General features: G+C 37.2%; 2 protein-coding genes across 4 annotated transcripts in view; both read left to right on the top strand.

Moving 5' to 3' along the window:
* Positions 1-1,497: 1,497 nt before the first annotated feature.
* On the top strand, positions 1,498-20,321 carry ZBTB41 (zinc finger and BTB domain containing 41). Of its 2 annotated transcripts, none has more exons than XM_067001442.1 (11): positions 1,498-1,649; positions 2,357-3,592; positions 4,601-4,808; positions 5,552-5,621; positions 8,287-8,434; positions 9,079-9,208; positions 10,794-10,889; positions 11,458-11,564; positions 13,066-13,171; positions 14,246-14,334; positions 15,064-20,321. In XM_067001442.1, exons 2-11 carry the CDS (start codon positions 2,473-2,475, stop codon positions 15,705-15,707), a joined length of 2,718 nt encoding a protein of 905 aa, XP_066857543.1. In that variant the 5' UTR covers positions 1,498-1,649; positions 2,357-2,472; the 3' UTR covers positions 15,708-20,321. The 2 variants fall into 2 exon arrangements, with proteins under 2 accessions (XP_066857543.1, XP_047922987.2); XM_048067030.2 differs by lacking the exon at positions 1,498-1,649 and adding an exon at positions 1,824-1,844.
* Positions 20,322-20,371: 50 nt separating this feature from the next.
* The window catches only part of ASPM (assembly factor for spindle microtubules), a 28,895-nt gene continuing 21,401 nt past the window's right edge, over positions 20,372-27,865 (top strand). Inside the window, exons 1-5 of one of the 2 annotated variants that reach the window (XM_048067029.2) lie at positions 20,372-20,859; positions 21,638-21,781; positions 22,505-23,858; positions 25,947-26,048; positions 26,865-27,011. In XM_048067029.2, coding sequence (XP_047922986.2) covers positions 20,599-20,859; positions 21,638-21,781; positions 22,505-23,858; positions 25,947-26,048; positions 26,865-27,011 — 2,008 coding nt within the window. In that variant the 5' untranslated portion in view covers positions 20,372-20,598. The remainder of the gene's footprint in view (positions 20,860-21,637; positions 21,782-22,504; positions 23,859-25,946; positions 26,049-26,864; positions 27,012-27,865) is intronic. The other variant, XM_067001433.1, reaches the window with a different exon arrangement.

Raw genomic sequence — 27,865 nt, forward strand, 5'->3', positions numbered from 1 at the left:
TTGTGTTCAGTTTTGGGCCCCTCAATACAAGAAAGACATCGAGGCCCCTGTCCATGTCCAGAGAAGGGCAACAAAACTTGAGAGGGGTCTGGAGCACAAGTCTTATGAGGAGCGGCTGAGGGAACTGGGATTGTTTAGTCTGGAGAAGAGGAGGCTCGGGGGAGACCTCATTGTACTCTACAACTTCCTAAAGGGAGGTTTGTGGTAAGGAGGGGGTCGGCCTCTTCTTCCAGATAAGTAACAAGACTCCAGGAAATGGCCACAAGCTGGGCCTGGGAAGATTTAGATTAGATATCAGGAAAAACGTTTTCCCTCAAAGAGTGGTCAGGCACTGGAACGGCCTGCCCAGGGAGGTGGTGAAGTCACTGTCTCTCACGGTGTTCAAGAAGCGCCTGGATGAGGTGCTACGAGATATGATTTACGAGCTTAGTGGATATTATTGGTGATAGGAGGATGGTTGGACTAAATGATCTTTCCAACCTTGTGTTTCTATGATTCTATGATCAGGGACATGGTTTAGTGGATGACATCAGTAGTAGGGTGGTTGGACCGGATGACCTTGGAGGTCTTTTCCAACCTTAATGATTCTATGAGTCTGTAACTATGCACATCTGAAACCTGTTCTAGTTAGTCCTGTTGGCAAAATAGTGTTCACCAAGGTTGTACTTTTATCATGTAATTCAGTCATGAAAAACTCACATATATTTATACTTCCAAACTGAGGGTGCTTGCTATAGAAACAGAGCCAAGAGCGCCATTTACCTGGCTTAATTAGATTTTTGCCTTCAGTGAAAGCAAAATTATAGTAGTGTTTGCTGTTCTATTATCAATTATGTTTTTTTTTCCTTTTTTTTTTCCACTTCAGGAGTAGTAAGTGGAAGAACTGACAATATAAGGTACTTGAAACAATTAAAATACTGATTTTAATGTACTATTACAGTGAGAAATTAAGTTAAATAATTGTAGACTGTAAAATGCATGGGGATTTTGAGTACTTGTGTAGTAACCATCAAAAAATGACAGATGCTTTGAGAATTTTCAGAATTTTTATTGAAGAAAAAAAGTAATATGTGAAAGTTATGCACTGCTTGCTATGCGAAGTGATGACTGTTACTTTACAAATCTCTAAGTATAGGGAACTTGCTGTGGTGCAGGATTTGATCCTGCACCCTCCCTGAAGCCCTCAGAAAATGAAGCCCGTTCCAGGGGCCGCTGCACCGTCCCGCGGTCCCAGGCCGCAGCCCCACCGCTTCTCAGTGTCCTGGCGAGAGGAAAAGCGCGGAGATGGCGCAGTACGCGAGGGCTTTGAGTAAGAGACGTTGTAAACGCGAAAACAGCGTTTCTGAGGGAGGCTACTGGTGGGCTGGGAGCCCGGAGGTGGTTATGAGGACAGCTGTTCCAGCTTTTCCACATTGTTCTGGAACATGCGGGCCTCTGCGCAGCTGCCTGAGGCGGCACCGAGCCCGCGCGGGCGCCGCGGGCGCATGCTCGGAGGCGGCCCCGCCGCTGCCTCCCGCCCGCCCTCCGGCGCCGGGAGCGCGGCTGCGCGCGGCGCCGGGACCCGGAAGCGGCGGAAGCGGCCGCGGGGGCGCGGGGCGCAGCGGCCTGCAGCGGCCCAGCGGGCCCGGGGAGCGCCCGGCGCCGCGCAGGTGCGTGGGGGCCCCGCGGGGCCGCCCCGCGAGGGGGGCGCGCCCGGGGGGGGGGGGCGCGGCCATTTTGTGCCCCGCTCGGCGGGGCGTCGCGGCCGTCCCGGTAAAAGAGGCGGGCCCCAGGCGCCCTCTTTGCCCCCAAGCTCGGTGCTGCGGAGTGGGGAGGGCCCCTCTGGGCCGAGCCCGGGCTCCGCGGTGGGTTTGTTGGAACGGGAACAAAGGCCCCGGTGTTTCCCGAGGCCAAAGGGAGGCGGGGAGCCCGCCGCCGGCTTGACACGGGGCGGTGACAGGCGCGGGGAGCGGGCTGGGCCGGCCCCCGCAGCCCCCCGCTGCTCTCCGCAGCTCTCCGCAGCCGTGCCGGCCTGGCAGGTCCAAGGGGAAGCCCCCGGGGAGCGAAAGGCAAGGCGAAGCTGCTCGGGGTGCTGAATGCAGCGTACGGCCATCGCGCCGTGTTCCCCACACTGTCCGCGGCGGGGAGGAGAGCAAAAGCAGCCTCGGTCGCCGCTTTAGAGCTAATAATAGTCGGCGGCGGTTCCCTCGCTCTTAGCGTTACGTGGTGGCCTGGAGTGGGAAGCGATGAGATTTTAAAAGTTCAGTAAATGCTTAATGCAGCGTAGATAAAACTGAAGTGGTATGCAAAAAGCACTCAACCCAGAAAAAAATATAGTTAAGTGCTAAATGCCGTTACTGTCATCGTTCTTTTGTAGATTATGAAATTCATGTTCAGTGTTTTCTCAACGAGGTCTGAAGCAGAAGTGAGTCCTCACGAGAATTTTTTTTCGATCACCTATGAAGCTCCTGATTTTAAAGTTGCACTTCTGCAATGAAGAAAAGGAGACGGCTCGCTGCAAATCTAAACGAAAAGGTTCATCTTGGCCATGAGAAAGATACTTCAGATCAGATTCTTGTAGTAGACTGTGCTCAAGAGATTGTCGCAAAGTCTGCAGAAATAGCCCCTGCAGATCAGCTCGAATCTTCCCAAGAACTTTCACCATCGTCGGAACAAAGGAAGTTACTGAGCTCCTTACAGTATAACAAAAATCTACTTAAATATCTGAATGATGATAGACAGAAGCGTCCGTCGTTTTGTGATTTGCTCATCATTGTAGAAGGAAAAGAATTTAGTGCTCACAAAGTTGTAGTAGCTGTTGGGAGTAGTTATTTTCATGCCTGTTTGAGCAAAAATCCAAGCACCGATGTTGTCACACTAGATCATGTAACTCATTCTGTCTTTCAGCACTTGCTTGAGTTTCTGTACACCTCTGAGTTCTTTGTGTATAAAAATGAAATTCCACTGGTGCTGGAAGCAGCAAAATTTTTGGATATTATAGATGCAGTGAAGTTACTAAATAATGAAAGTGTTTCTAGCGTACAGTCTGATGTGGTAACTGATGTACCTACACCAGTAGAAACACTCAATGAACTGACTGGTAAACTGTTAAATAGTCATCAGTGCACTTTTTGTGGTCGAAATTTCTGTTACAAGAAGTCCTTAGAAAATCATTTGGCTAGAGCCCACAGATCCCTTTCGCTGGAAAGAAAACATGGGTTAAAAATGGTTGAGAAAGCAGGCTTTTCTACTAGGCGATCTACGAGAAACCGCAAATGTCCAGCTAAATTTGATAACAGTGACAGCGAAAGTGGTGATGCATCTGACAGCAATTTGGAAAAAGTTAGTTCTGACAAGGAAACATCTGATAGAAGTGAATTTGAAGACAGTGGAAGTGAAAGCAATGTCGATGAAGAAGGACAGGAGGAAGAAATGTCAGGTGAAGATTCAGACACTGAAGAGCAAAGTGAAAAGGAACATGATACTGAAGAGGGTTCTGAGACAGTGGATTCAGTGGGAAATATTCCTGAAGGCTTAGCTCCAGTTGTCATTCAGAGCGGTAGCAAAAAACTACTGCAGTGTCCCAAGTGTGACAAAAAATTTGATCGAATAGGTAAGAGCAAGTTAGGTAGTTCTTTCATTTTTACTATACGTTGGTGCTATTTGTATGGGAAATAAACTGAGGTGATGGTTTCTCTTTCTGAATGTGAGGATCAGAATTTCTGGATTGTCCTGTGAATCCAGTCGTCTGCTAACTTCTAAGAATGTATTAAGTTGTTTTTTGTGATGCCAACCAATTTCAGGAAATGAACTGAGGGCATTATTTGAAAAATCTGCAAATGCTAAATTTGTTTTTTTGTTTCACTGCTCTGGATTCTAGTTGTTAGCATGCTATATGCAAGCAGCTTTGAAAAGGGAGAGAAGTGTAGCAAGACATTAAAACATAAGTTGCATGAAGTGTGAAACGTACTGTATTTTCAGCCAAGTTAACTTCAAGTAATGAGGCTGTTAATTTATTACTGTAAATTTATTACAAAGTTGAATTATGGTCATATAAGGTGGTAACACTCTTTAGATCACATGTACTGGGAAAAAAACAGTTCCTTATAGTATTAGGATTTTTTTTTCTTTTAATAGCTGCATTGTGTCTTTTATCATTTTGAAATACATAAGTTTAAAAAATGGGGTAAGGTTGATGGTGCGTGTATTAGTTCCTACTTAAAGCAGCGTGTTTAGTTTGCTCTTGTTCAAAAAGTTGTTTGATACGACCCTGAGAACTGTTTTGCTTTCCTGACTTTTGCAAAAAAAACTTTATTATAAAATTAAAATGTAGTTATGAATTGGTTTAGTTTTTATGTACATCTTTTCATTTTAAATATACTTTATAAACATTAATTAGTTGAGTTTATCAGCAGTCTTGTATGTAGTGTTAGCCACGTTTTACAGTTCACCATGCAGCTTTCAGTGGTATAAGCAAGTAAAAATCTGAAGATCCATGTGGAAGGCACCCAGCCCTTGCTGACATTTGAGAGAGAGATTGCAGAATGAAACCCCAAACATGCATATCATAGGTGATAATCTGTTGTAGTTTATGCTAACGGACTTTTTTTCTGTTGTGTAGGCAAATATGAGAGCCATACACGTGTACACACGGGTGAGAAGCCTTTTGAATGTGATATATGTCATCAGCGCTACTCAACGAAGTCCAACCTGACAGTGCACAGAAAGAAACACTCTAGTGATACTGATTTTCATAAAAAGGAACACAAATGTCCTTACTGCAATAAGCTGCATGCAAGCAAGAAGACGTTAGCAAAACATGTAAAGAGGCAAGTATGAACAAGTTTGACTTACATTTCTGAAGAATTATTATTTTTTTTTTTACTTCAAAAGCTACGATAAATATATGTATGCAAACAGTATGTTTTTGCTTTATTTCTATAACTGGTTTTAAGTAAGTATCTTTTCAAAGGACCTAGGGATTAGCAGTATGAACTAACTTGCCACATAGAGAATACGGGACTTGCCTAAATAGCAGTTGCAGAGCAGTTCTGTAGTAGTTGTGCCGCAGGTTTTTGCTATCAATTTTAGAATGCTCACATGACCTATTGCAGTCGATCAGAACACAACAGTCTTAATAATTACCTATGTTCTTTTAATTTGAGAGAAGAATGAAAGATCTTTGGTTTTAGATGCTAATGCTATACTGTTGATGATAATAGATAAACCATTTCTCTGCAGATTTAGGTGAATGAGTTGTCTATGACAGTTGTAATTATAAGGTATTAGTATTTACATATCACTTTTCTCTCTTTCTTTGTAAATATCCGTAAAGCATTGTAGTTGAAGTTGTCCTTTGTCTTAGCAACTATCGTATGAGGTTCTACAGGACTCTGTAGTCAACATTGCTTTTCAGTTACTTGTGCCTTTAGAATTGTTTAATTATCAGTGTTTTGTTCTGTTGTTTTGATGATCAACTTTCATGACACACAAAGTTGAGAAATGGGTGTATAGTATTTGAGTGATCTTCACAGAAAATTAGGAATACTTTCAGCCCCTGTCTTTCTTGTAGATTTCATCCAGAGAATGTACAAGAATTTCTTTCTATTAAAAAGACAAAGAGTGAAGGTTGGAAATGTGATGTAAGTATTACTTCAGTACTTTTATTTTTTTATATAGATACTATGTTGTTTTGTGACCCGAATACTTAAGTGAAAATAATGTATGTGTTTCTATGAAATCTCAGTAAGCTTTGTAAGTTATACTGTAAATTTCATTTTTATGCATGGATTTAAAGGCTGAATTTAATTTTTTAGGTACAGTTTGTGACTAAATAGACAGTACCAAGTTGAATTCTGAAATATTTTGAAGGCCCTATTATTTTGTGTGATTAGCTATTACTTTTATTAAAATACACCCATTTCCAGTGACTGTCCTAACTTGAGTGTTAAGAATACTTTAAAAACAGAGTACTTGCTCTTCTACTAATTACACACTTCAAACAATGACCATAAAGTGTACGTTTTAGGAAGGCTTTGAAAATGTATGTTAAATATGAGACGTTTTCACATTTAAGCTGCACATGCGTGTCAACAGAGTTGCAAATTTGTACTAAATTTTTCTCTAGAAGTAAAATTGTGGAATCCTTTCCTCATTTTTCCCAGGAGATGCTTATGGGTGAAACTACATCTACTGTAAAAAGAAGTGTGTAGAACTCCCATTCATTATCAGTCTGCTGCCAAATAATGTTTTCAGGTTTAAAATGTATTTTTTGTTGTTGTGGTTTTTAATACAACCAGTATACTTTTTTTTTTTCAGGGCAGCTGTTTTGTTTACGCTAACTGCTGTATGCCCCTATATGTCTAACATTACTCACGTTACAGACATAAGTCTGTTACATCGCGTTGTGAAACATTAGGTGCTGTAACATGATGTAGTTAGTAGTCTTGCTTTGTTTATGAGCTTCGGTTTATGAACATGCGTGAGGAAGCTGGGAGATACCAACTGCAGGAATTAGTGGTGTTCATTCTGCTGGTGATTGCACCATGGTTGGAGGTACTGCATAGTTGGTCAACTTCTGTTATCTTCCAGAAGAAGTTATGTTGAGTGAACATATTACAGATTCCATTTGCTACTAAGTAAGAAACACTTTAAGAGCAGGAATTAATCATGCGCCAGTGACATTCCTTTCTCAGAATACACTCTTAGCAGATTTGGTAAACTGTAATGTATGGGGTTTCTTATTTGTTCTTACTTGAAAATTTTAAGTTCATGTTAAGTAGAAATTTTTAAAAAGTAGGCTGCTGCTCTTGCATCTTTCTTCATGTGCTTGGAGAATGGACTTGGAGAATTGGAAAGTAGAGGTAGAATTTTGACTTATTGCAGTTAGAGAAAGTTCCAAAGCGTTAGAAGTTGTGACTTGGTTTTCAGGTTGTTTAACATGTTCTGAGGGCTGAGGTGTCACAGATGTAAGTTCCACGATTTCTTTAGCCTGTTGGTTTATGCTGTAATCCACGTGAGAACATCAGGAATTGCTGTCTATACTTTATTTTAATCCTTGAGGGATATAAACAAATTCACAGAAGCAGTTGGGTATTGATAATAAAGAAAAGCAAGAAGGCTATTATGCTTTTCACAGCTATGGGATTTTCTTTAACATTCTTTAACATTAATTTTTTTTTTTTTTTAACAAATGAAGCTATTGAATTGGATTTTCTGAGGCTAAAAGTGTTATTCAGGTATGCTCTCAAAAATTGATTGCACAATATAGCATAATGGGAGTTGGGTAAGGCTAAAATCAGCTGTTGTCATAAACAATGGCAACAGTTGCACAGGGAAATCTGTAAGCACCATGTTGATTAATGTTAGAATGTAGGACCCTTGTGATAGATTGTATAATACCTAGTTTAAATACTTGAATTTCAGATGTGACATCAATTCTGTAATTGAACAGCATGCTTACTTTAATGACAACTAATAATTCTTATTTCTATAGGTTTTGATTAATTAGAAAACAATCCTAAAGAGTAATGTTATTTTAAAGTTGCTAAAGTTCTGTACCCCTAATGTATGTTTTGGGGTTCGATTTCTTTGTTGGTATTTGCATTTTCTTTTTAAATACATGCTATCAGAAAATTTCCCAGTGGAAATAAGGGACAGGTATGATTCTAGTTCTACAGAACTTTTACCACTATCATAGAATCACTTGGGTCAGAAGAGACCAAGATCATCTGGTTCCAACCCTCCTGCCATAAGCAGGGATGCCACCCACCAGATCAGGTTGGCCAAGGCCCCATCCAACCTGGCCCTGAACGCATCCAGGGATGGGGCATCCACAACTTCTCTGGGCAAACTATTCCAGTGCCTCACCCTGTCCCACAGGCCTGTTTCAGCATTTAAAACCGATCCAAAATGGCTTGCTTTTGAAGGTTTATTTTCTCTTGAGTTACTATTTTGAAACACCCTAGGAAAAGAGTCTGTTAAGTGTTGGGGTCAGTAGAAAGAAGGGAGGGTGGAACATGTGGCTGTTCACAGCAGGTGCCAGTAGTTTGATTTAGGCTGCCATGGATCTGTATCCTAATTTATATAGTACAATCCACTAGGGTGTATGTAGAACAAAGGTTTTTCTGATGTTGACTGTAAGGCTTTACAAGTTTGGATGAAGTATGGCTTTGAGGAGTGCATTTAATTTTAATTTTACATTGCTGCAGTGAGCAGGTGAACTAAACTGTTAAAGTTTATAAATAAAAAAATAAAGATACTTCAGTTAAAACCAGATTTATTTGACATATTTTGTTATCATTTTAGATTTGTAAGAAGTCCTTCACTCGCAGACCTCATTTAGAAGAGCATATGATCCTTCATTCTCAGGATAAACCTTTTAAGTGTACCTACTGTGAAGAGCACTTTAAATCCCGCTTTGCAAGACTGAAACATCAAGAAAAATTCCATCTCGGTATAGAAACCTCCTTCTGACATGTAAACAATAGATTTAAAGTAAAACCTTCCCCTGTCATTTAATGTCGTGATCAGTTTGGTTTCTACTTAATACACTCCTACTTTTCCAATTCCTTCTCTTTTGAATTTTTCTTTGTAATTTTCTTTTCAGCTGTTTTTTTTTTGAGGCGTTGTATTATATCTACATAAATGAAAAACTGGGGGAGAGGAAATTACATGTAATTTCATTTTAAAACTGTTTTGTATAAATTGTTCTCAACTGTGAAGTCAAATTCTACCTGAAGTTTTCCAAAGACCTTTTCCTTACTACCAAGTATTTCTGGCACTTAGGAGCTAGGGAACAGATTGTTGATAGTAATGGAATTTTGGTTTTTGGAACAGTCTAAGCGGGCTTAAATATTTTGACTACTAATTCGAAATTTTTGTTTTGCGGTCATGACACATGACAAAATACCTGGCATTAGAAATTAAGGAGAAGTTGAAGGAAATTAAAGTATACTGACCGTACTAAACATTTATCATTTGTTAGACAAAGGTTTTTGTTTGTTCATTTTGTAAATTGATCATTTTTTTCCACAGGTCAGTAATTTGTGCATCTTATTTGGTTTAACTGACAGTCTGTGCATATCTGTTTCCTTGTAGGGCCTTTTCCCTGTGACATTTGTGGCCGTCAATTTAATGATACAGGAAATCTGAAACGCCATATAGAATGTACTCATGGAGGAAAGAGAAAATGGACGTGTTTCATCTGTGGAAAGTCTGTTAGGGAACGGTAAGAAATTTCACGACAGCTTAAACTTCAGTGTAACAGAGAAATACTTAGCATGTTTTGTTTGATTCTGAGTATGTTTTAGCTTTGAGTTTTTAACATACAGGAAAAAAATTCAGAGGGCTAGTGTATCAAAAAGTAGTGTCAGAGCCACAGGTAACATGTAATTTTTTGAAGGACCTTTAAATGTAAGAGTAACAACTGTAAGTAATTAGTTATGAGGCAGAATTATATTCAGAACATCCTACCTCTAATTCACTCTAGTTGGGGTTCGTATGTTGTGCCAGAACATGTTGCATCTATTTGAGAAAGAGCTTTCTGCTGTAGTTGTTTTGGTAAATGCGCTGTTGAAGACAGGAATATGAGGAACACTGGTGAGTGAGAATGACTAAGAAGGAATTGGACTTTTTACAAACACAGTTTCATGGCAGATGGAATAACACTTTGCTGCTTCTCTGAATGGAAGATGGAATAATACTTTGCTGCTGCTTCTCTGAATTTAGAATACTGTTAACCTAACATTTTGAACAATGGAAGTTCTAAATGTTTGCTAATAAATTCTATACAATTTTACACAAATATAATGTAGCATACATAAAATAGAAATAACATGTAAATACAAAATAAACTTCTAAATACGGCTCAGACCATTGGTAGCTAGAACATAAAAAACTGTAGAAATTAGACACACCCATTTCTATTCTAGGTATACAAAGAAAAGAATATGAATTCTAAAAGGTTATTAACATGGCTTCAGTGCAGGTGTCTTGTGCTGCTCTATAAAGGGAGGGATATCTTTTAAAGTTTTCCAAAAAGTGACTTTTGTTCGTGTTCTGAAACAATGTTCCTTATTTTTTTTCCTTTGGACAAAAGATATTTTTATTTGACAAAAGTCATTTCAATAAATGACTAAGATTCTAGTTAGTTCTACTTGTAGAATCTGTTGAAAAGGTTTATGCATACTGTATTTTTTTGTTTATTTATTTATTCTCCCCCATCATAAAAGTAGACTTAATTTGTATATGTATGTACATGTGCATATATATAGCTCTATATATTTAAATATGCTCTGTGAAGAATTAAGTTAAATAGACTTCCATGATTTGGATTTCCTTCTGTTTTGACATTAAAGTCTGGCTTAAATATATATAGTAACAAGGAGATTATTACATAGGAAATACCGTCAAAATTGGTGTTTTCTTTAACATATGTGTTCCCAGATATGTTAAACATATCTGTTCCCAGATATGGGAAGTTCCCAGATGTGTTAAATCCCCTTTAACATACCTGTTCCCAGATATGTTAAATATCTGTTTAAATATCTGTTAAATTTAGATATCTGTTTAACATGCATGTTTCCAGATACGTTAAAGACCCAGCTGGTTAAGTAAATAGTAGATAGGTTGTGGTACTACCTTTGAGTGTACATGTATGTGTTTGTATCTGCATAAATTGAGGCAGTTACTTGGATTCCTCAGTTATTTTGACCTGTCAGAACTAACGAAGCAGAAAATGATGGCCTATTTTACTTCCAAATGTCACTGACACTGTGTGCTTAAAATTAAATTTTATTGCCTTTGTTAAACAGAACAACTTTGAAAGAACATCTAAGAATTCATAGTGGAGAGAAGCCTCATCTTTGCAGTATTTGTGGGCAGAGTTTTCGTCATGGAAGCTCTTACAGGTGTGGATTTTTATTATATGCAATGCTGAAGTGTCTCACTTATTTGATGGTTTATATATATCCACTTTATCAACATAATTATTCAGAATGTATGTGTTTTGATTTATTTTAACTCTGGGAACATAAGTAAATGCTTTAAACATTATTAGATACTGAAAATATATTAATATGTGAGCAATCATTCGTTTTTTAATTCAAGGCGTATTAGTGATTTCAACACAGACAGAATCCCGTACGAATTTTGTATCAAAGTTGAATTTCTTGCACTCATAAAAACTTCTGCATCTTTGTTAATTGGAGGGAAAGTAAGTGGAGGACTAAAATACGATAAATTGGTTTCAGATATGAGAGTTTAGCTCTATCATTTGTTGCTTTTTAAAAGCAGTTAAGAATACCTCAACTAAACGTTATTTCCTGACATTTATGAGAAGCATTTTCTGGTATTTTGCATTGAATTTGCCATACAGATTATGTTAAGAAAATTGCCTTTTATGACTATGTTCATGACTATAAATTTGCTGATCTTGAACAGTGACATGGAAGTAAACTTGTCTCCATTCTAACACAGACTTCATCTAAGAGTCCACCATGATGACAAGAGATATGAATGTGAAGAATGTGGGAAAACATTTATTCGGCATGACCATCTGACAAAACACAAAAAAATACACTCAGGTAAGTATTTTCTTTGAAAATAGGCTCAGCAATAACTGATTTGAAATAAGATCAAACAATTAGAGATTTTTTCACTGTATGTGTATGTGATGTGTCTCTCGCTGTTTTTAAGGTCTCCTTCAGTAGGGTTAATCTTCTTACATGTTTTCAAGGTTTAAATGCTAAATGTTTCCTCCATGTTAACCTAGAAAGCTGAGGGACAGTCAAAAACATGTAACAGTGAATTGCTTTAAAATAAAAATTAAAAAAAAAAGCAAAAGTGAAAAAGGAGGATTTTTTTTAATGAGTTCAGATTTCTTTTTTTAATAGCAATTGTGTGAAACATTAATATTACAACACAGAAGAAGCTGTCACAGTCTCTGTCAAAGTTTGTACACTGATCACTTTAATGTAAAAGTATCAAAGAGGTGTTTCTGAAGTTCTCTGGCATGGGGAAGGGGGAAGAGAGGAGGGTGGTGGGAGTCAACCCTAAGAACAGCCAGATGGAGATGATCGGGAGGAAGAAAAAAAATCATAAAAACATCTTTGTGTTGCACTGAGAGTGGAAAGGTTTTGAAATGTATAGGAAGAGCAAAGATTCACAGGGACTTTTTCAGAACAGAATCCAAAGAGAATGTGACATTCTAGGACGAAAAATTCTTTCTAGGCAGCATGAAAATATGAAAGTGATCAGAGTCTAAACTTCCTGAGCCTTCATTTTGAAGGACGGCTTCTTTCTTAGTGTTTGAAATCATAATGTCTGCTATAAAATAAAGAAATCTTTTTTGAAAACTCAAGTACAAAAAAAATCCTCTTTTCTACTCTATTTGCTTTTTCCCCCCTCTAGAAAGTTACATTCTTTGACTGTCCACACTCCTCCTACTTACATGAGAAGAAACATTCTGCCACTTTGTGGAAGATCTCAAGATGACTAAAAAAGAATCAAGATTATTTTAAGCAGCAGCATAAAAGGAAAAGGTAACTATGTAAATCAGGATAATAATTAAAAAAAAAAGTAATATGATGCAATTTTAAGTTCTAAAAATTAGTAACTGGAAATAATTGGTATGTTTAAATAAACTTCTCTTTTAAGCCTCTCAATTATTGAATGTTACCATGTGTCAGGTTGTAAAGAAAAGTGTAGATTCCTAAGTCATTAATTAGTACGTCTCATGCAGTGGGTGTCTGGGGAAGTGTCCTTTAACTCATTAAAATGATTCATGCATAGGAGTGGATGAAGAGGCCAGTTATAGTCACAAACAGCAAGTGGTTAAAACCTTTACTCTGGCAGGACCACTCTACTTCTTGAATTTTGTTCTTTGATAACAGAAAATCCTTTGGTATAAGCATTGCATAAGCTATGGAAGAGGTTGATTGACTGGACTTTGTTTCTAAACGTGGATCTAGTCTGTGTTACAATTACAACTCTTAGACATAACATTGTAGCATGATTCCGAATTAAACATTCACCTAGTAAGTCCTATAAGAGTTAACCAAAATTTATTGAATTTTGCCTTTAAAGGTGAAAAAGCGCATCAGTGTGAAGAATGCGGAAAATGTTTTGGCCGTAGAGATCACCTCACTGTTCACTATAAAAGTGTTCATCTAGGAGAAAAAGTTTGGCAGAAGTAAGTATGGCTGTCGTTTTTTTTTTTAACTGCATAAAGCATATTTGTACTATAACTGTTTTTTTTTTTTTTAAGACTTGCATGTTCATGCTGAGTTCCAGTAGTCTTTGTGTATGTCATGTCTGTTACCTTAGTCTTTGGTAGACATACCATTGTGTTGGTTTGAAATGGATGTCAGAAAATTGCCTACACAATTTAAGTAAGATGTTTTCTTTGTAGCATAATAAAGTTAAAAAAAAATAATGAAAGGAGATCAAATTTTAATCCTATAGAAGTCTATCAATTAGTAGTTGTCTCAGCGTTGTTCTAAATGGCTGGTTTGTTGTAATATTTCTTACTGTTGTTGCATACTAATTAAGACAATTATTAAGACATAATTTAAGCATTGTGAGAACTCTCCCACACTTACCTATTTTTGGAAGCTGGCAGTAGATTAGTAGCTTTGAAAGGAGATAAAAACTTTTAAAAATCTAGGTATGTCTATAAATCGAAAATACAATAAGTTTTTAAATTACTGAGTTCCAAAAATGAGCCGTTCAGAGATTTTCAAATTAACTGAGACCTAATTGTTTTTCAAACAATATACTTCAACTGTTTGTACTCAGCACTTGTGTAGAAGCCATTATAAACTTGTCTGTGTTGGAAGTACAATGCAATGTCTGTTTATTGTATGTTTGGTTTTTTTTTTTGTTTTCTTGGTAGCCAGTAGTTTAAACTATTCTTGGTACTTAGTTTATGGTATACTTCAACCAGAATGAAAGTCCCTTGTGGATGTTGGTCAAAAATGTTTTGGGGAAGGATACATTTGGGGTCAGAAAAGAAATTTTAGTGGTGTTTGCTCTTTGAAAGATAATTGTCAGTCCCAGCAGAGAATAAGTTCTAGTACAGAGAAGAATCCAATTGGTCTTACTGTTACGTAGATGATGGGAAGTATGAATGTAAGTGAGGAAATTTGGAAAGTTTGATATTCCACTATTTTGCAGTTAAAGATTTCAAAAAAGACTATGTATGTAGCTTCATTGTTTGTTGTTTTAGAAAAAAAATCTAATATGAAATGTGTTTTCTTCTTTAAAGATATAAAGCAACATTTCACCAGTGTGAAGTCTGTAAGAAAGTTTTTAAAGGGAAATCAAGTTTGGAAATGCATTTTAGGACACATTCAGGTAAAAAAAAAATGCACAGGAATGTATACTTTTGCATCAAACTTGATGCTATTATTTAATGTATTATGGTTGAGCATTCAGGGTAAGAGTAGCAGGATATGGCAAGCCTTTTTATTCTTGTTTATGTATGTTGGCCCTTCCTGAATACTACCTTCTGGGTGTGTAAGTTGAAGTACTGAGAATCCTTAGCAATCCTTGGCTTATGGTATACTCTCTATACCTCTTCCTTTAATTTACTGTTGTATATTCTTGCCAAACTTATCCGGATCACCGAATCAGTTTTGTTGTCCAGAGAAGACTACATTTCAACTGGTAATCTGAACAAGGATTTGAAAGCCATTTGGAAAGGTTTATGTCTATATGTTTGGCTTTATGTTAAAGAAATTCATTGTCCTTTCAAAATGTGAAGTGCAAATTAAGCTTATTTAATAACAGTACTATAAGAGTTGAAAGATTTTTTTTTTTTTGGTTTGTATCTGATTATCTTTACGTGTATGGAAAACCTATGTATTGTGATAATTGTTAGTAAGGAGAAGAGCTTGCCGATATAATTTCTAAACTTCTGATGGCTCTCTTAATTCGTAAATTATTGCTAAACGTATGCTCTTTGTTTTCAGTGCACTCGTTTTACACTAGGTTTCTATGCCATAATCCATGCATCTATTTGCAAGTTTATGTGTGAAATGATGTTACTCAGAATAACTTTAAATCTCTTTTGTATCTTTCTAGGTGAGAAACCATACAAGTGTCAAATCTGTAATCAGTCTTTTAGAATTAAGAAGACATTAACAAAACACATGGTTATTCATTCAGATGCTCGACCTTTTAATTGCCAACACTGCAATGCAACATTTAAACGAAAAGACAAGCTGAAATATCATATTGATCATGTTCATGGAACAAAGGCTGCAGAAGAGGCATTGACATCTTCTTCAGAGGAAAAGCTAGTCTCCTTACCAGTACAATACACCTCTGATGACAAAGTTTATCAAACTGAGGCTAAACAGTATGTGGAACAGTCCAAAACATATCAGTCGGAAGCCAAAACTTTATTACAGAATGTACCTACGGAAGTATGTGTGCCAGTGACTCTGGTACCAGTTCAGATGTCTGATCCTCAAGCTGACCTAGTACAGCATACGACTCATTCACATGGCATTCTTCCTCCGCAGCCTGAGCAGGCAGATTATCAGCGAGCAGCAGATCTGTCATTTCTAGAGAAATATACTCTTACTCCACAACCTGCAAATATTGTTCATCCTGTAAGGCCTGAGCAAATGTTGGATCCTAGAGACCAGTCATATCTTGGAACTTTACTAGGGCTGGATACAGCTCCTACTGTACAGAATATTTCAAATAATGAACATTCATGATCAGAGCATAACATTCCACCTAATTTACTGAGCCATTAGCCAACAGAAGGCTGATATGGCAATTAAGATTTCTATTTTATATTTTATTTGGACTCATGAGTCTTCTGCATAGTTTTTGGAAAAACAGGTTTGTTTACATAATATTTGAACATTTAGGCACACTGATGCATACTGAGAGAGTGTTTCTTGTGATTTTAAGAGTTTATAAAAATCTTATAGATGGTCTTTTAAAAATTATGCTCTGAAATATCTTTTAAGGTTGGTTGCTGAAAAAATATAATTACTTATCTGGCTATTAATTTAAAAAATCATTTGCCTTTTTGTATCTCACGATGAGTTAATCTTACATGTGTAATAGAAATCATACTGGAAGAATAAGGACTATATCAGATTCATTAGAAGTGGTAAGGGTAGGCAGGGGTACAAAACACAAACTTCAAATTATGCTTCACATATAAATTAAGATTGAACCTGCAGGCATTTTTGGAGGGTTTTCAAATCTCTGGTTTTAAAGATTCTGGAGCCACGTTAGTGGATATGGGAACGAGATAATTCTGAAAAGCAATTCAGTTATTTCATTAACACACAAAAGGGGAACTGTAGAGAACCCCCTAAGAATAATTAGGCTACCTAAATAAGGCATCTTACTTCTTTCTTGGTCTTTAATACTGAGTTATGTGGGAAGATGTAGACAATGCTATTGTCTAATTTTCTACAGTTAGTTCTATATAATTGTAGTATGCTTTTTTTTTTTGCTTTTTTATACATATTTGTCTTCTAAAGTGTGCCCCACACTCTAACTCTGAAAGAAATGTTACATAACCTATGATTAGTCATAAACAATTGGCATGGTTTATCCTTGTTAGAGCATAAATTGTACTAGTGTCCCCCATTAGTATGCTTGTTTTCAAGCTGTCTGTGATGAAGAACAAATTTAAAGGCAATTATTTCTAGAACAGCACTCAACCTTTATTTAAAAAAGAAATAATCAGTAATTATAAATCTCTTGTGAGTTCTTGTGAGTTGCTAACAAAATTGGTTTTTCACTTGTACTGTTTATAAATCGAAGTCAAGCTCTTGAGTGTTCTATGTCTTTAGTTATTTTTTTTATTTACTAGAAATAAGGTTCAAAAATCCATTTTGAACTCCAAGTCTAGTGTAACTTACCATGAAATGTAATATAATTTAAGCTCATCAGGCTATTTTAAATCTAATTTAAAAATTACACTTCCATGTTTGTTTTGTGAAGATCATGCCAAAGAAGGTATCTGAAGTCATTTTATAATCTTTATTATTCCTCACGAGAATTACATTCTAAGGCAAAATTTTCTCCATTTTCCCTAGAAATCTGCTATTCTTAAATTATTATTTTAAAGTAACTTTAAAATGGGAAACTTGATGTATGTATATTATTGTAACTATTGAATTTATCCACTGACCTGAACACCACTGTTCTGTCATGAAAATCTTTTATCATCCCAGTTCTGTAAACTCTAAATAACCCTGAACATGTTAAATACTATTCAAATACTTTGTTGTTAGATTCTTTTAATCCTCATCTACTTCACTGTTCAGTGGTTTGCAGGAGAGGGGCCAGAGCTGTCCCAATGTTCATACTTTGAAGCTTGTGCCCTATTGGATTCTTGACACACCAAAGATTTCTGTTAGCTGTTGAATAGTGGCAGAGTTATAGAATTTTAAGTGTTACCGATATTTAAATAGGACTTAGCCAAAGAAGCACATAGAAGTCCTAAACTTTAAAAGTTCAGTTTCTGAAACAGGACTGCATATGTTTAACTGTTCTATGTTTGTATCTCTAAAGTAAAATTTAGAGCTGTGCTTTGGGAATGTTCAGACTGACATGCTGTAAATATGTCTGGTAAGAAGCTGAATACTAGCGATTACACAGCAATAATGAGGCCTTTGAATGCCACCTTCCAAAAGGACACTATCAAGTACTATCCTTCCTGCTTTCGAACTCCACCTTTATCTCATTTCAAAAATAAAACCGTTTCTGTCATCTTTACACTCCATGGCTTGAAAATTGCTGTTTTATGTGTAGTTTTCAAGTTAACATGTATGTATCATATCCATATTACCATGAGGACATGAAACATGATTTCCAACATCTGTAACAGTACAATTAAAAATAAACTCATCAATGGGGTCAGTGCAGTTCTCAGACTACAAAGCCTAACCCTTTGTTATTTCTTGTCTTTTCTGTCCTACAATAGAAGTAAGTATTGTAGGATTTTGATAAAACAGTGGCTTAAGTAGTTGGTAACTACTTTTTTCTTGTAAGGTCCAGTCCTTTTGCTAGGCAGTCTAGTAAAATACTAAAACAGAATTTAGAGCACATTTACTTGATAATGTCCTTTTTAAAATTCTTTCATGACTGTGCCTTTTATGTATATTCTGAATAGTGGCTTTTTGTCTAGTTCAGTTGATTATTCAGAAAGAGTTAAGGTCAATATCTTCCAGAGGGCTTCATGTTTTTGGGTGCCCAACAAGAAATAGACTTTAAAAGGACTTGTTTTTCAGAAAAAAAATGAGCTCTAATCTTTGCTGTTTGGGTGACCAGAATTACTAGTCATTCCTGAAAAAAATTACCTACTATTTCTTTGGTGATCTTTTATTTGCAGATGGCAGATTCGTGTTTTTACCTGCTGGTCAGGCTGGATCATTGCCAGTTGACAATGAAAGAAAATAGGAAAGCTTATGTACTAGATACATAGTTGTTTGGGTTTTTTTTGTCTGTTTTTTGTTTTAATATCACAAGCCATAATTTATGGCTTTGCATCTATTTAAATTCATATATGAGCTAAGCACATTTTCATGGACTGGTACTTCATTTGGTAGGTGGAAGTAGCTAATCTCTGCTTGACAGAGGATGGTTCCTCTTAGGTGTACTGGCGTTGAAGGACAGATCTGAACCTCACAGCTGCATGGGTCGAAACTCCTTATTTGTCTCGTACCTCCATTTTAATATGTGTGTACTCATTCAATAGTGCATGTCCTGTTAACCTGGGGGGCATTTTTACAATAAAGGCTGTGTTGTTTTTGGCAGTAATTGACTCAGCTGGCTGGTTTTTTTGCCAAAGAGGGAAGAAGCAGGTGTCTCTCAAAATGTCTCTAAAGATTGATCAGTGGCACATTGTAAAATGTTGGTCTTTTCCACATGCTGACCTTTGAGGAGAGGCATAGAAAGTCTGTGTTGGCACTGTAAACTGCGTAGTTCTGAGAACTTCCTGCACTCATTCTGTAAACATTGAATTCCTTGGATTTTGCTAAACAATTTTAGTAATTTCTGGTTGTTGACTGGATTACTGCCCTTATTTCTTTAAATGGATTTTATATTCAGTTTTATTTATTTATACTGGAATTTCCTCCTTGAGCACTGACACTTTTCTACAGAGGTATGGCTGTAATGGATTCTTTTTATTCTGAACATCAGTAATTGTAATCGTGATGATACACCTTTTGTAAGGTTGGGGTTTCCTTAAAACATATAGTGCTACTTTAGCCTGAATTGTAATTTGGGTAATCATTTTTGAAGATGGGTCAGGTCAAAACACAATGACAGAGGATTTATTTGCTGTCAACAAAGTGCTAAGCTCATTTTCATAGTAACAGATGTGAAAGTATTCAGAATACTGAAGAATGCTTTAAAGGAGTCACATTGTGTAACATGCTTGATCAAATGTTGAATGTTGTTGAGTGATAAGGAATAAATGACCCTTAAGTTTGTTTAAAAAATAAGAACAATAATTTCTTTGTAAAAACTCATGGAAAGAAATATTACAATTCTGAGAAGGATGTTGCAGTTGAATGATTTTTTTTCCCCTTAACCAAAAAGATGTGTTTTTTTCTCTTTTTCTGTACTGAGCATACATGCTTACTAGATTACAGGCTGCATGTTCTTCATATGACTTAAGGGAAGTCATATTTTTTTTCCAGTATCATCTCCCAATGATATGCATTGAACAATAATACTTGCAGAATATAGTGCAGGGCAGTCACAGTGTTTAAGCCCATAAGGATCTTTTTCATAGTTTGTTAGAAATGTTTTGGCTTAAAAGGATTTGAAGCATTAAAGATGGTAATAATGGCATATTTTTTGGAATCCTCCATTACCATTTTGGTCATGTTTAAATGTCGGTCCTTTTTTATGAAACAATAAGGTGAAATAAACTCCATATTTTGTCACTGGTATATGAAATACTGTGTTTTAAATGTGGTCTGTATAGGTTGATATTTTATATGGAAGACTTAAGTACAGTTGTCTTTTTAGGAGAAATTCTTTGCTGTAAGGAAAAGTTAGGAAGTGTACTGTAAACGTAGAAGTACTCAGTCCAATGTGTAATTGTTTGTTATGGAGAAAGTGAAGTTCTTTTGTCTTAGCACTGCTTGCTTCACAGGAGTTCTTGCAGTGTTACTTGGTATAAGTTTTGATTTCTGCCTTTTTTCTTTGAACAGTGTGGAAACGCCATGTCCTGTACATCTTTCACTTTTAAATCTCTTGAAAGATAAACAGATGAGGCAACTTGGTCACGTTTGTGCGCGTCTCATTTTACTTCTTAAAATATTTCGTAAATTAAATTTATTTTAAAATACGCTTCGCTTCAAGTGATTTTTTCTGTTTGTTAGCACAGAGGCGAGCCCAACTTTTATTTGTGTGTTTAATTTTGAGCACGACTCCAGTCAGACCGCGGGCCGGGCCCTGCCACCGCCTCAGGGCGGTGCCGGGCCGTTTGAACCAAACGCCCCGCGCCCATTGGCGGCGCAGCGAGGCGGGGGCGGAGACGCCGGGTTTGAAGCGGGGGCGGAGGCGCGGCCGTTGGGAGCCGGTTTGGTGCTGCTCCTGCTCCTGGTCCTACTGCGGGGCCCGGGCATGGCCGCCTGGGAGCTGAGCCCCGCGGCGAGCCCTGGCAGGCGGCGCTGGGTCGAGGATGAGGAGGCCCCCGCCGTGCTGGTGCTCAGCCACTTCTCCCGGCCGCCCTACCTCAGCTTCGGCAGCCTGCGCGTCGGCGCCTCCCGCACGCGGCTGCTGGGCGTCCATAACCCCAACGCGGAGGAGGTCGAGGTGGTCGTGGAGCGCGTCCCGGCGCCCGCCCGGGGCTTCAGCCTTGAGCGCCGCCGCTTCTCCGTGCAGGTACCGGGCGTGAGGCGAGGCGGCGCCGGGGACCAGGGGGCCCCTGAGGGGAAGCCGGGGGGCTCGTCGCAGAAGGGGGGCGAAAATTAGGAGTAAGCGTTTGCAGTTCGTAAGGAAATATTAGTTATGGCTGATCGAGCCCGTGCTGACTTGTAGCGGGCAGTTATGACAGGCGTGTGCCTGTGGTGTGACTGGAACGTGGGAGGTTGGAGGGAGCTCTCTGGAGGTTGCTCGCAACACGGAGCTTAAAAAGCAGGCTGGATCCTCACCCTGTGGTATTTGGGTAGCTACTTCCTGTCGTGATTAATAAATATTAGCTGTTGTATGCAGTAAAACCTGCCAAAGCACACGCTGAATTAGTTATTTTGTCTTCATGAAATGGACCTGCCCAGAGGCGGAACTCCTCATTCAGGTGCTCTTTCAGGTCACTTTCACGCTCTGAACTTGTCTGTGGTGTAACCCCAAATACAACAGTTGGTCTGTTAGTATTGAGATCAGCAGAGTGCTGAAGTGATCTGGTAGGTCACTGAATGAAGAACAGTAACACAGATCTGGTGCGGGGCTCCACGGCTTCCCTGTTTGTTTATTTTTTTAAAAGTCTGCTTGTATTTACATATACTGGGGTAAAGTTGACGTTTAATAATCATTTGTCACTTCATGATGTCAAAATATGCATTACTTCTGTGTACTGGTTTTCATTTGCTTTGAATACTCTATCTTGGATGTTCGAAAAATTTACATAAGTGCTATGTATTAAACATTTCTTTCTCTCCATTAGTCAGGACAAAGAATCTTTGTGTCTGTAACATGGACACCGTTAGAAGAGGGCAAGGTCAGAGAACTGATAACTTTTGTTATTAATGGCATCGTAAAGCATCAAGCTGTGCTTCTAGGTGTTGCTGAACAGCCGTTGAAGAAAAAAGTGAGTATGTTTTTATTGTCTGAACTAATTTTATTATTTTGGCATAGTTGAAACATTGATTTTATTAGTTAAAAAGATCAATGCAGGAGAATTAAAAATGGATAAATGTTGTTTGTGGGAGAATCCGTTATATTTAAACTTTTTTTCAGCAGGCTTGGAAAATAGATACTGGTGTATTATATTGCTTAGAGAATAAAACATGACAAAAAAAATTCAGTCGTGGAAATAAGTTATAGTGAGTTTTGGACTAGGTGTGTTGGTTTTACCTTCTTTTCTTGATATACTGGGTATTAATTTTATTGTGATGCTTAGTCCTGTGATGTGTTTTGATGTCTGTTCCAGTTTATGGCAATCACAGAAAGGTTTTGATTGGAAGTGGTGTCTGAAAATTGTCTCATCCAGCCTTCTGCTGAAAGAAGAACTTTAGACTGGCTTATCCAAGGCATTGCCCAGTCAAGCCTTGAGTGTTTGCAGTGAGGGAAATCTCACAGCTTCTGTGGACATCCTATTCCTATATATGTATATATATGTATATAGGAATGTATTCTTATATATGTAATAATATTCCTATATATATTATTGTATGTTGTGTATAATACACTATGTATAATATTATATATATAATTTATTATTATTATATAATCTTATATATAATGTTCGCTTCTACACACAAATGTATGTAGAAAGTCAGCATACTAAATTTTATTTATGGTTCTTTTTCAGAAGAGTCTCTGGGAAACTATAAAAAAGAAGAACACTGCAGAAACATCGAGTTCAATAAAAGTTAGAAAAAGAAATTCAAAAGTTAAAAATGTTAATAAAACCTTTCAAGTTTCTCAGAAGGTAGACAGACTAAGGAGCCCACTTCAGTCATGTGAAAATCAGAACACAGTGCAAAATAGTACATCCCCAGGAAATGACTCTCTTGCTGGCTCAGAAAATAAATTGCCTTTATCTCCTATTTCACCTGTGCTAGAGGAATGTCATAATACTGTTTGTACACCACTTTCAATGAGAAGATCTACTACTTTCTCAGATATTGCCGCTGCTGTACGTGAGGAGTTACTGCCCGAAATAGACAGCTATAATATCAAGAAATCTGTTGATAACCATGATGAATTGAAATCTGAAAGTGCATACAATTTTACTGGATTAGAAAAATCACTAATTTCAAATAATGAAGCAGTTCTTAATTGTACAATCTCACCTGTTTGCACTCCAGAACATTTGGCATCTGTACCCATTTTAAGTACAAGGAGAATTTTAAGTCCAGATTCTTTTGTAAATGACAGTTATCACGCTGATGTAGATACAATAGAGCAGTGTGTTCCAATTCTGTCACCTGATCAGTTTGTGAAAGACAGCTTGTCAGATGTACAATCAAAGACTCCTAAACCTGAGACGGCTTTAATATCTTCTGCTACGGAAACTTATGTTGTGAAGAAATGTTTGCCCCCAAAATGGAAAAAAAATGGAGACAGAGAGACAAAAACACAAGTCCACATAAACTACATGTTAAATGAAGTCTTTGAGACACGTAACGTAGAATCACAGATACTTCATTCTAGCAAACCCAAAGAAAATCAGTCCAATTTTCCTTCTACAGAGGAGCTCCAGACACTCAATTCTCAGGCAGACCAAGCAAAAAAACGCCCAGTTCTTTCTGCCACAGTCGTCAAAAATAAGCCTGATGCTGGTGAAGAAAGAAAAATGGAAACCCTCCAGCCAAAATCTAAAAAATGCCTTAATAGCATAATAATGGATTGTGAAAATGTTTTGCCTGTATATACAAAGGTAGAAATATCGAAACACCTTCCAGTTATAGATTCAGTTTCAGCTGGAAATAAGTGTCACAATGAAAAAATAAGTTCACATCCTACTGGATCAACTTCTTTGTGTCGTAAGAGGAAAAGTGAAATATATATAGAAAAAAATAGAGTTACAGGCCCAGTGTATGTGGAAGAAGTGGAAAGAAAAAGAACTCTAACTAGCGTGGACAATAAAATATGTACCTCTGTGACACCATCGGCCTTTAAACCTACAAACCGAGGGAGAATAGGGCTGAAAAAGAAAGCTGGTGAGCAGTATCTTCATTTACCGTGTTTGGAAAATGCCTTTGATTGTGAAATTTGTATAGCAAACTGAACTGTCTAGCAACAGTCAAGGATATTTCATCTCACCAAAATATGGGTTTTTGCATTTTCTTTTTTCGATATTATCTGCATTTTACAAGGTTGAAAACTAGGTCAGGGTTTTGGTTATGTTATTGGCTTAAAATTTACTCGATTCTTTTGTAAACCTTGGCAATGACAGCAACAGGAAAAATATTTGGCAGTTCCTGGGCAAGGTAATTCAAGTTTACAGGAAACTTGCTCACTTTACAAGATTTCTGTCATGTGTACACTTACTGTTGTGCATATTTTAATTCATTGCTGTTGTCGTGTATTTACAAATATGTTGTTCATGCTGCCTGTTGTTTTTTTTAATTATTTTTTTATTTTTTTCTGTTTGTAATTATTCTGGTATCAGCCTCGTGCAGATCTTTCTGTCTTTACAGTTTGCCAATACTTTGTTGCTTGAAGATCAAAACAAGTTGACTTCTTGTATTTCAACATATTTTGGGTTTCAAAATGTTCCACTCCCAAATATGCTTTGGAATACAAGAAGAATGTGTGTCGCTAACTGAAGGAAGCACTCCATTTGCTGAATCTTCACGCAACCCCTGCAACATAACTACCAGGAAAAAATTATTATGGCTTTCAGATTAAAATAGCATGTGCTGCTTTCTTCAGTTCTTCAGATGATCTATTCTATCTAGATTTGATTTTCGGCCTTGAGTTCAGGCTATTTAAGACAGTCTACATAAAAACTCACTAGGTCTGTGTCCACCAGAAAAAGCAGTATTACCTACCAGATTATTTCTGTTCCTCCATTAGCATAAGTGTAGGTGGACTAGACAGGAAAGTATTCTGTGAGCCTAAAATTTCTTGGGTGTCTCTTGATCCTGGCTGTAAAATGCAAAAATGATAACAGCTTTGAATTACACTCTTTTTGTAGCAATTTTTCTTGCAAAAAATAACTTGGTATTTTAATAGCTTTTGGAGACAACGCAGTAGGTGCTGCTCATAGTAGTGGAATGTGATTTTTCTTTGTGAAGCCTGAAAGTTAACTTTGAAACATCCATCCTTAGGGTAATCCACCTGAAATCCAACTTAAAAGCAATCAAAACATTATTAAAAAGTTATTAGAATTGCGTGAGAGACTGGAATAAGCATGAAAAAAAGCTAAGCGTGAGTGCAGCCTGTAACTTATGATCTATTTTTCTCATCTGAAATAGCATCTTGTTAGTGGGTATCAGGGAGCAACCATAGACCATTTGCAAAAGCATACATTTTTAGTCTTCATTTGATGTCAGCATAAAGCGATTGCATTGTGTGTTTTCACGTGTGGAGAGTTAGAAAGTGTGTATCTAGGTTTTCCCTGTGTTGTAAGTCCTTCTACTGTTAGGTGGTAGATAAAATTTATCAGCTAATACCTTGATGCCTAAGGTAATACAATCAGGCTGCTACAAAATGAACATCAATGTAGCATGCAATCTAACTGTGGGAAGAGGTCAATCAAGCTCCCAAAAGCCATGCATTTTACCCAGATGTTCATAGAATACACAATTTCACATATCCTAATAAATATTTCTACCAATTGGCTTTGTGTTTCTAGGATATGATAATAAATCTAAAAACTTTAAAATGAAGGTATTTACAAATGACGGGGAACACTTTTTTTTTTTTTTTTTTTAGGTAAGCAACTTATCTCTAAACTTATCTCTAAGGCTACCCTATGACTATCTGCAGGATACAGAAAATTTTCTGCATGTTGTGTGTTAACATGTTTTGTTGCTTGTTTGGCTGAGATCAGGGTGCAGTATTTGAGTACATGTAGTGGTAGAACCAGGAAATACAATAGCCCTTATTTGCTCCTAACTGTTTTTGCCACGTTGATTGTAGACAAACTACTTTGCTTAAATTTCTCCATCATCAAGAAATTGCTAGTATGTTGAAGGGGTTCGTAGGGAATCACTCCAGTTCTTTGCTGTACGAGTGACATGAGCCTTAATATGTTAACTTTCACTGACATCTTCATCACTGATGTGTATTAATACTTGTAGGTTCTTCCCTTCAGAGAACGTCAAAAACTACCAATAAAATTAGTAAACCAGTTGCTGGATTGGCTCAGTCTCACCTGACATTTTTGAAACCATTGAAAACAGGTAGGCAGACTTCTGGCATTTAGTAGAACAATATCCACTGAACCAAATATCGCTATTGCTGTACTGCTGTTGTCTGTAGTTGAGACCCAACTGAGTAGAGTTGGGATGAAATAGAAGGTTGTACCCACATTGAAAAAATAACTAGTAGAAAAATTTATATACCTTTCATAATGCATTTACACCGCTCATAAGAAAACTGATTGCAGCACGTGGTCAGCTGAATGTAAATGTTACTTTCCTCCAGTTTTGCATGTAAGTGTAAAAAACTACAGGTGTGTTCCCAGGCGACTGATGGATATCAGTGAAATGCTTCTTCCCCATCTGATCAAAATTTAATGTAACAGAATACCTAAGAATAGAAAACTACCCACCAAAATGATACTGATTTTGCAAATCTATTAATACTAAGTTGATCTGATCAGAAAAATCTATTTATAAAATGGTTGTTCCTGGCGGTAATACAACTTGACTTGGTTTTGATCCAAGATATGCATTAAAACATATTTTAAAAATATATTTTTAGATATTAAAAACACATTAGATATTGAAAATAATAAGAATATGGGTTCTTGTATTTGTTCTAGTGCTTTAATAACTTAATGCAGGATTTGTGGCTAAAATTTATTTAATGACAGCTGATCTGAAAGTCACTGAAGATTCTAACAACCTGTTTTTTCCTGCTATAGTGCTAAATAGAGTATCAAACTTTAATATTTTCCACGATAAGACATATAATGCTTATCATACATTTCAAGAAAGGCTATTCTTTAAATAGCAATCAAAGAAGGAGGGACTTATTTCTTTATTTATTTTAAGTCATTCCTAGGCACCCAATGCCTTTTGCAGCTAAAAATATGTTTTATGATGAACGTTGGAAGGAGAAGCAACAACGAGGTTTCACGTGGTGGTTAAATTTTGTACTTACCCCTGATGACTTCAATGTAAGAACAAACACCTCACAAGGTAGAGTATATGAATTTTCACTTTGTCTTTTAATGTTCTTAAATGTTACATAAGGTGCCTTATTCATATTAGTGAATAGGGGGGTCCTTGTTTAACAGTAACCCCAACTCATCATTTTACTTTGTGTAGCATTAAGCTTTTCTATATGAGTAGATTTTTTTTGTTTTTCAATTTTTGTATATTGTATGTGTTTTCCTGTTCAACCTTTGACTTAATACTGCGATAAGCTTAAAGCAAATATTTGGTGATGGGTTTCAGTGGCAGTTGGGCTGAAAAATATGGAGTATACTAAACCGAGGGCAATTCTAATGTTGGAGATGGTGCTGTCCATCCCAACAGAACTTTATAGCACTTTAAGTCTTTTCTGAGTCGTATCTTCCCCTTGTGATAAGTACAGATGATGTACTTGCTCATGCCAAGTGCAGCGTACCCCACACGGGAATGGGAAGCATGCATTGGAACAAGGAATACACACTGGAACTTGTGGCTGCAGTACCTCTCTGTGTGTGTTGAGTGGGGAATCCCCACCTGCTGAGAAACACTAGAGTTGCCACTATATTAAAATGATGATAATGTACTTCTCTCTCTATTTTCAACCTAAAATTCTGAAGATTGTCGAATTCATTTTAGAACTGAATTTCCAGCCCAACCCTTATTAGCCCATTACTTTAGGAAATAAGTGTTGTTATAACAAATATGTGGCTAATATTCCTGTACCTGGCAAGACATATATAATGCAACAAACGATAAGCTTCCTGAAGAACAAAATTGTTACGCAAAAGTAAAATAACATTGTGAACATAGACGGGGCAAAACTACCTTTGTTTGAGATGTAAAGGCATACTTTTTGTGTG

Source organism: Anser cygnoides, chromosome 8 (assembly GCF_040182565.1).
Source record: "Anser cygnoides isolate HZ-2024a breed goose chromosome 8, Taihu_goose_T2T_genome, whole genome shotgun sequence".
Taxonomy (NCBI): Eukaryota; Metazoa; Chordata; class Aves; order Anseriformes; family Anatidae; genus Anser; species Anser cygnoides.

Excerpts from the sequence above, each read along its gene's own strand:
- ZBTB41 (XM_067001442.1), top strand. The coding sequence starts at position 2,473 with ATGAAGAAAAGGAGACGGCTCGCTGCAAATCTAAACGAAAAGGTTCAT. Across the intron at positions 5,622-8,286 it reads GTGAAGGTTGGAAATGTGAT|ATTTGTAAGAAGTCCTTCAC; the intron begins GTAAGTATTACT and ends TTATCATTTTAG. Across the intron at positions 8,435-9,078 it reads TCAAGAAAAATTCCATCTCG|GGCCTTTTCCCTGTGACATT; the intron begins GTATAGAAACCT and ends GTTTCCTTGTAG.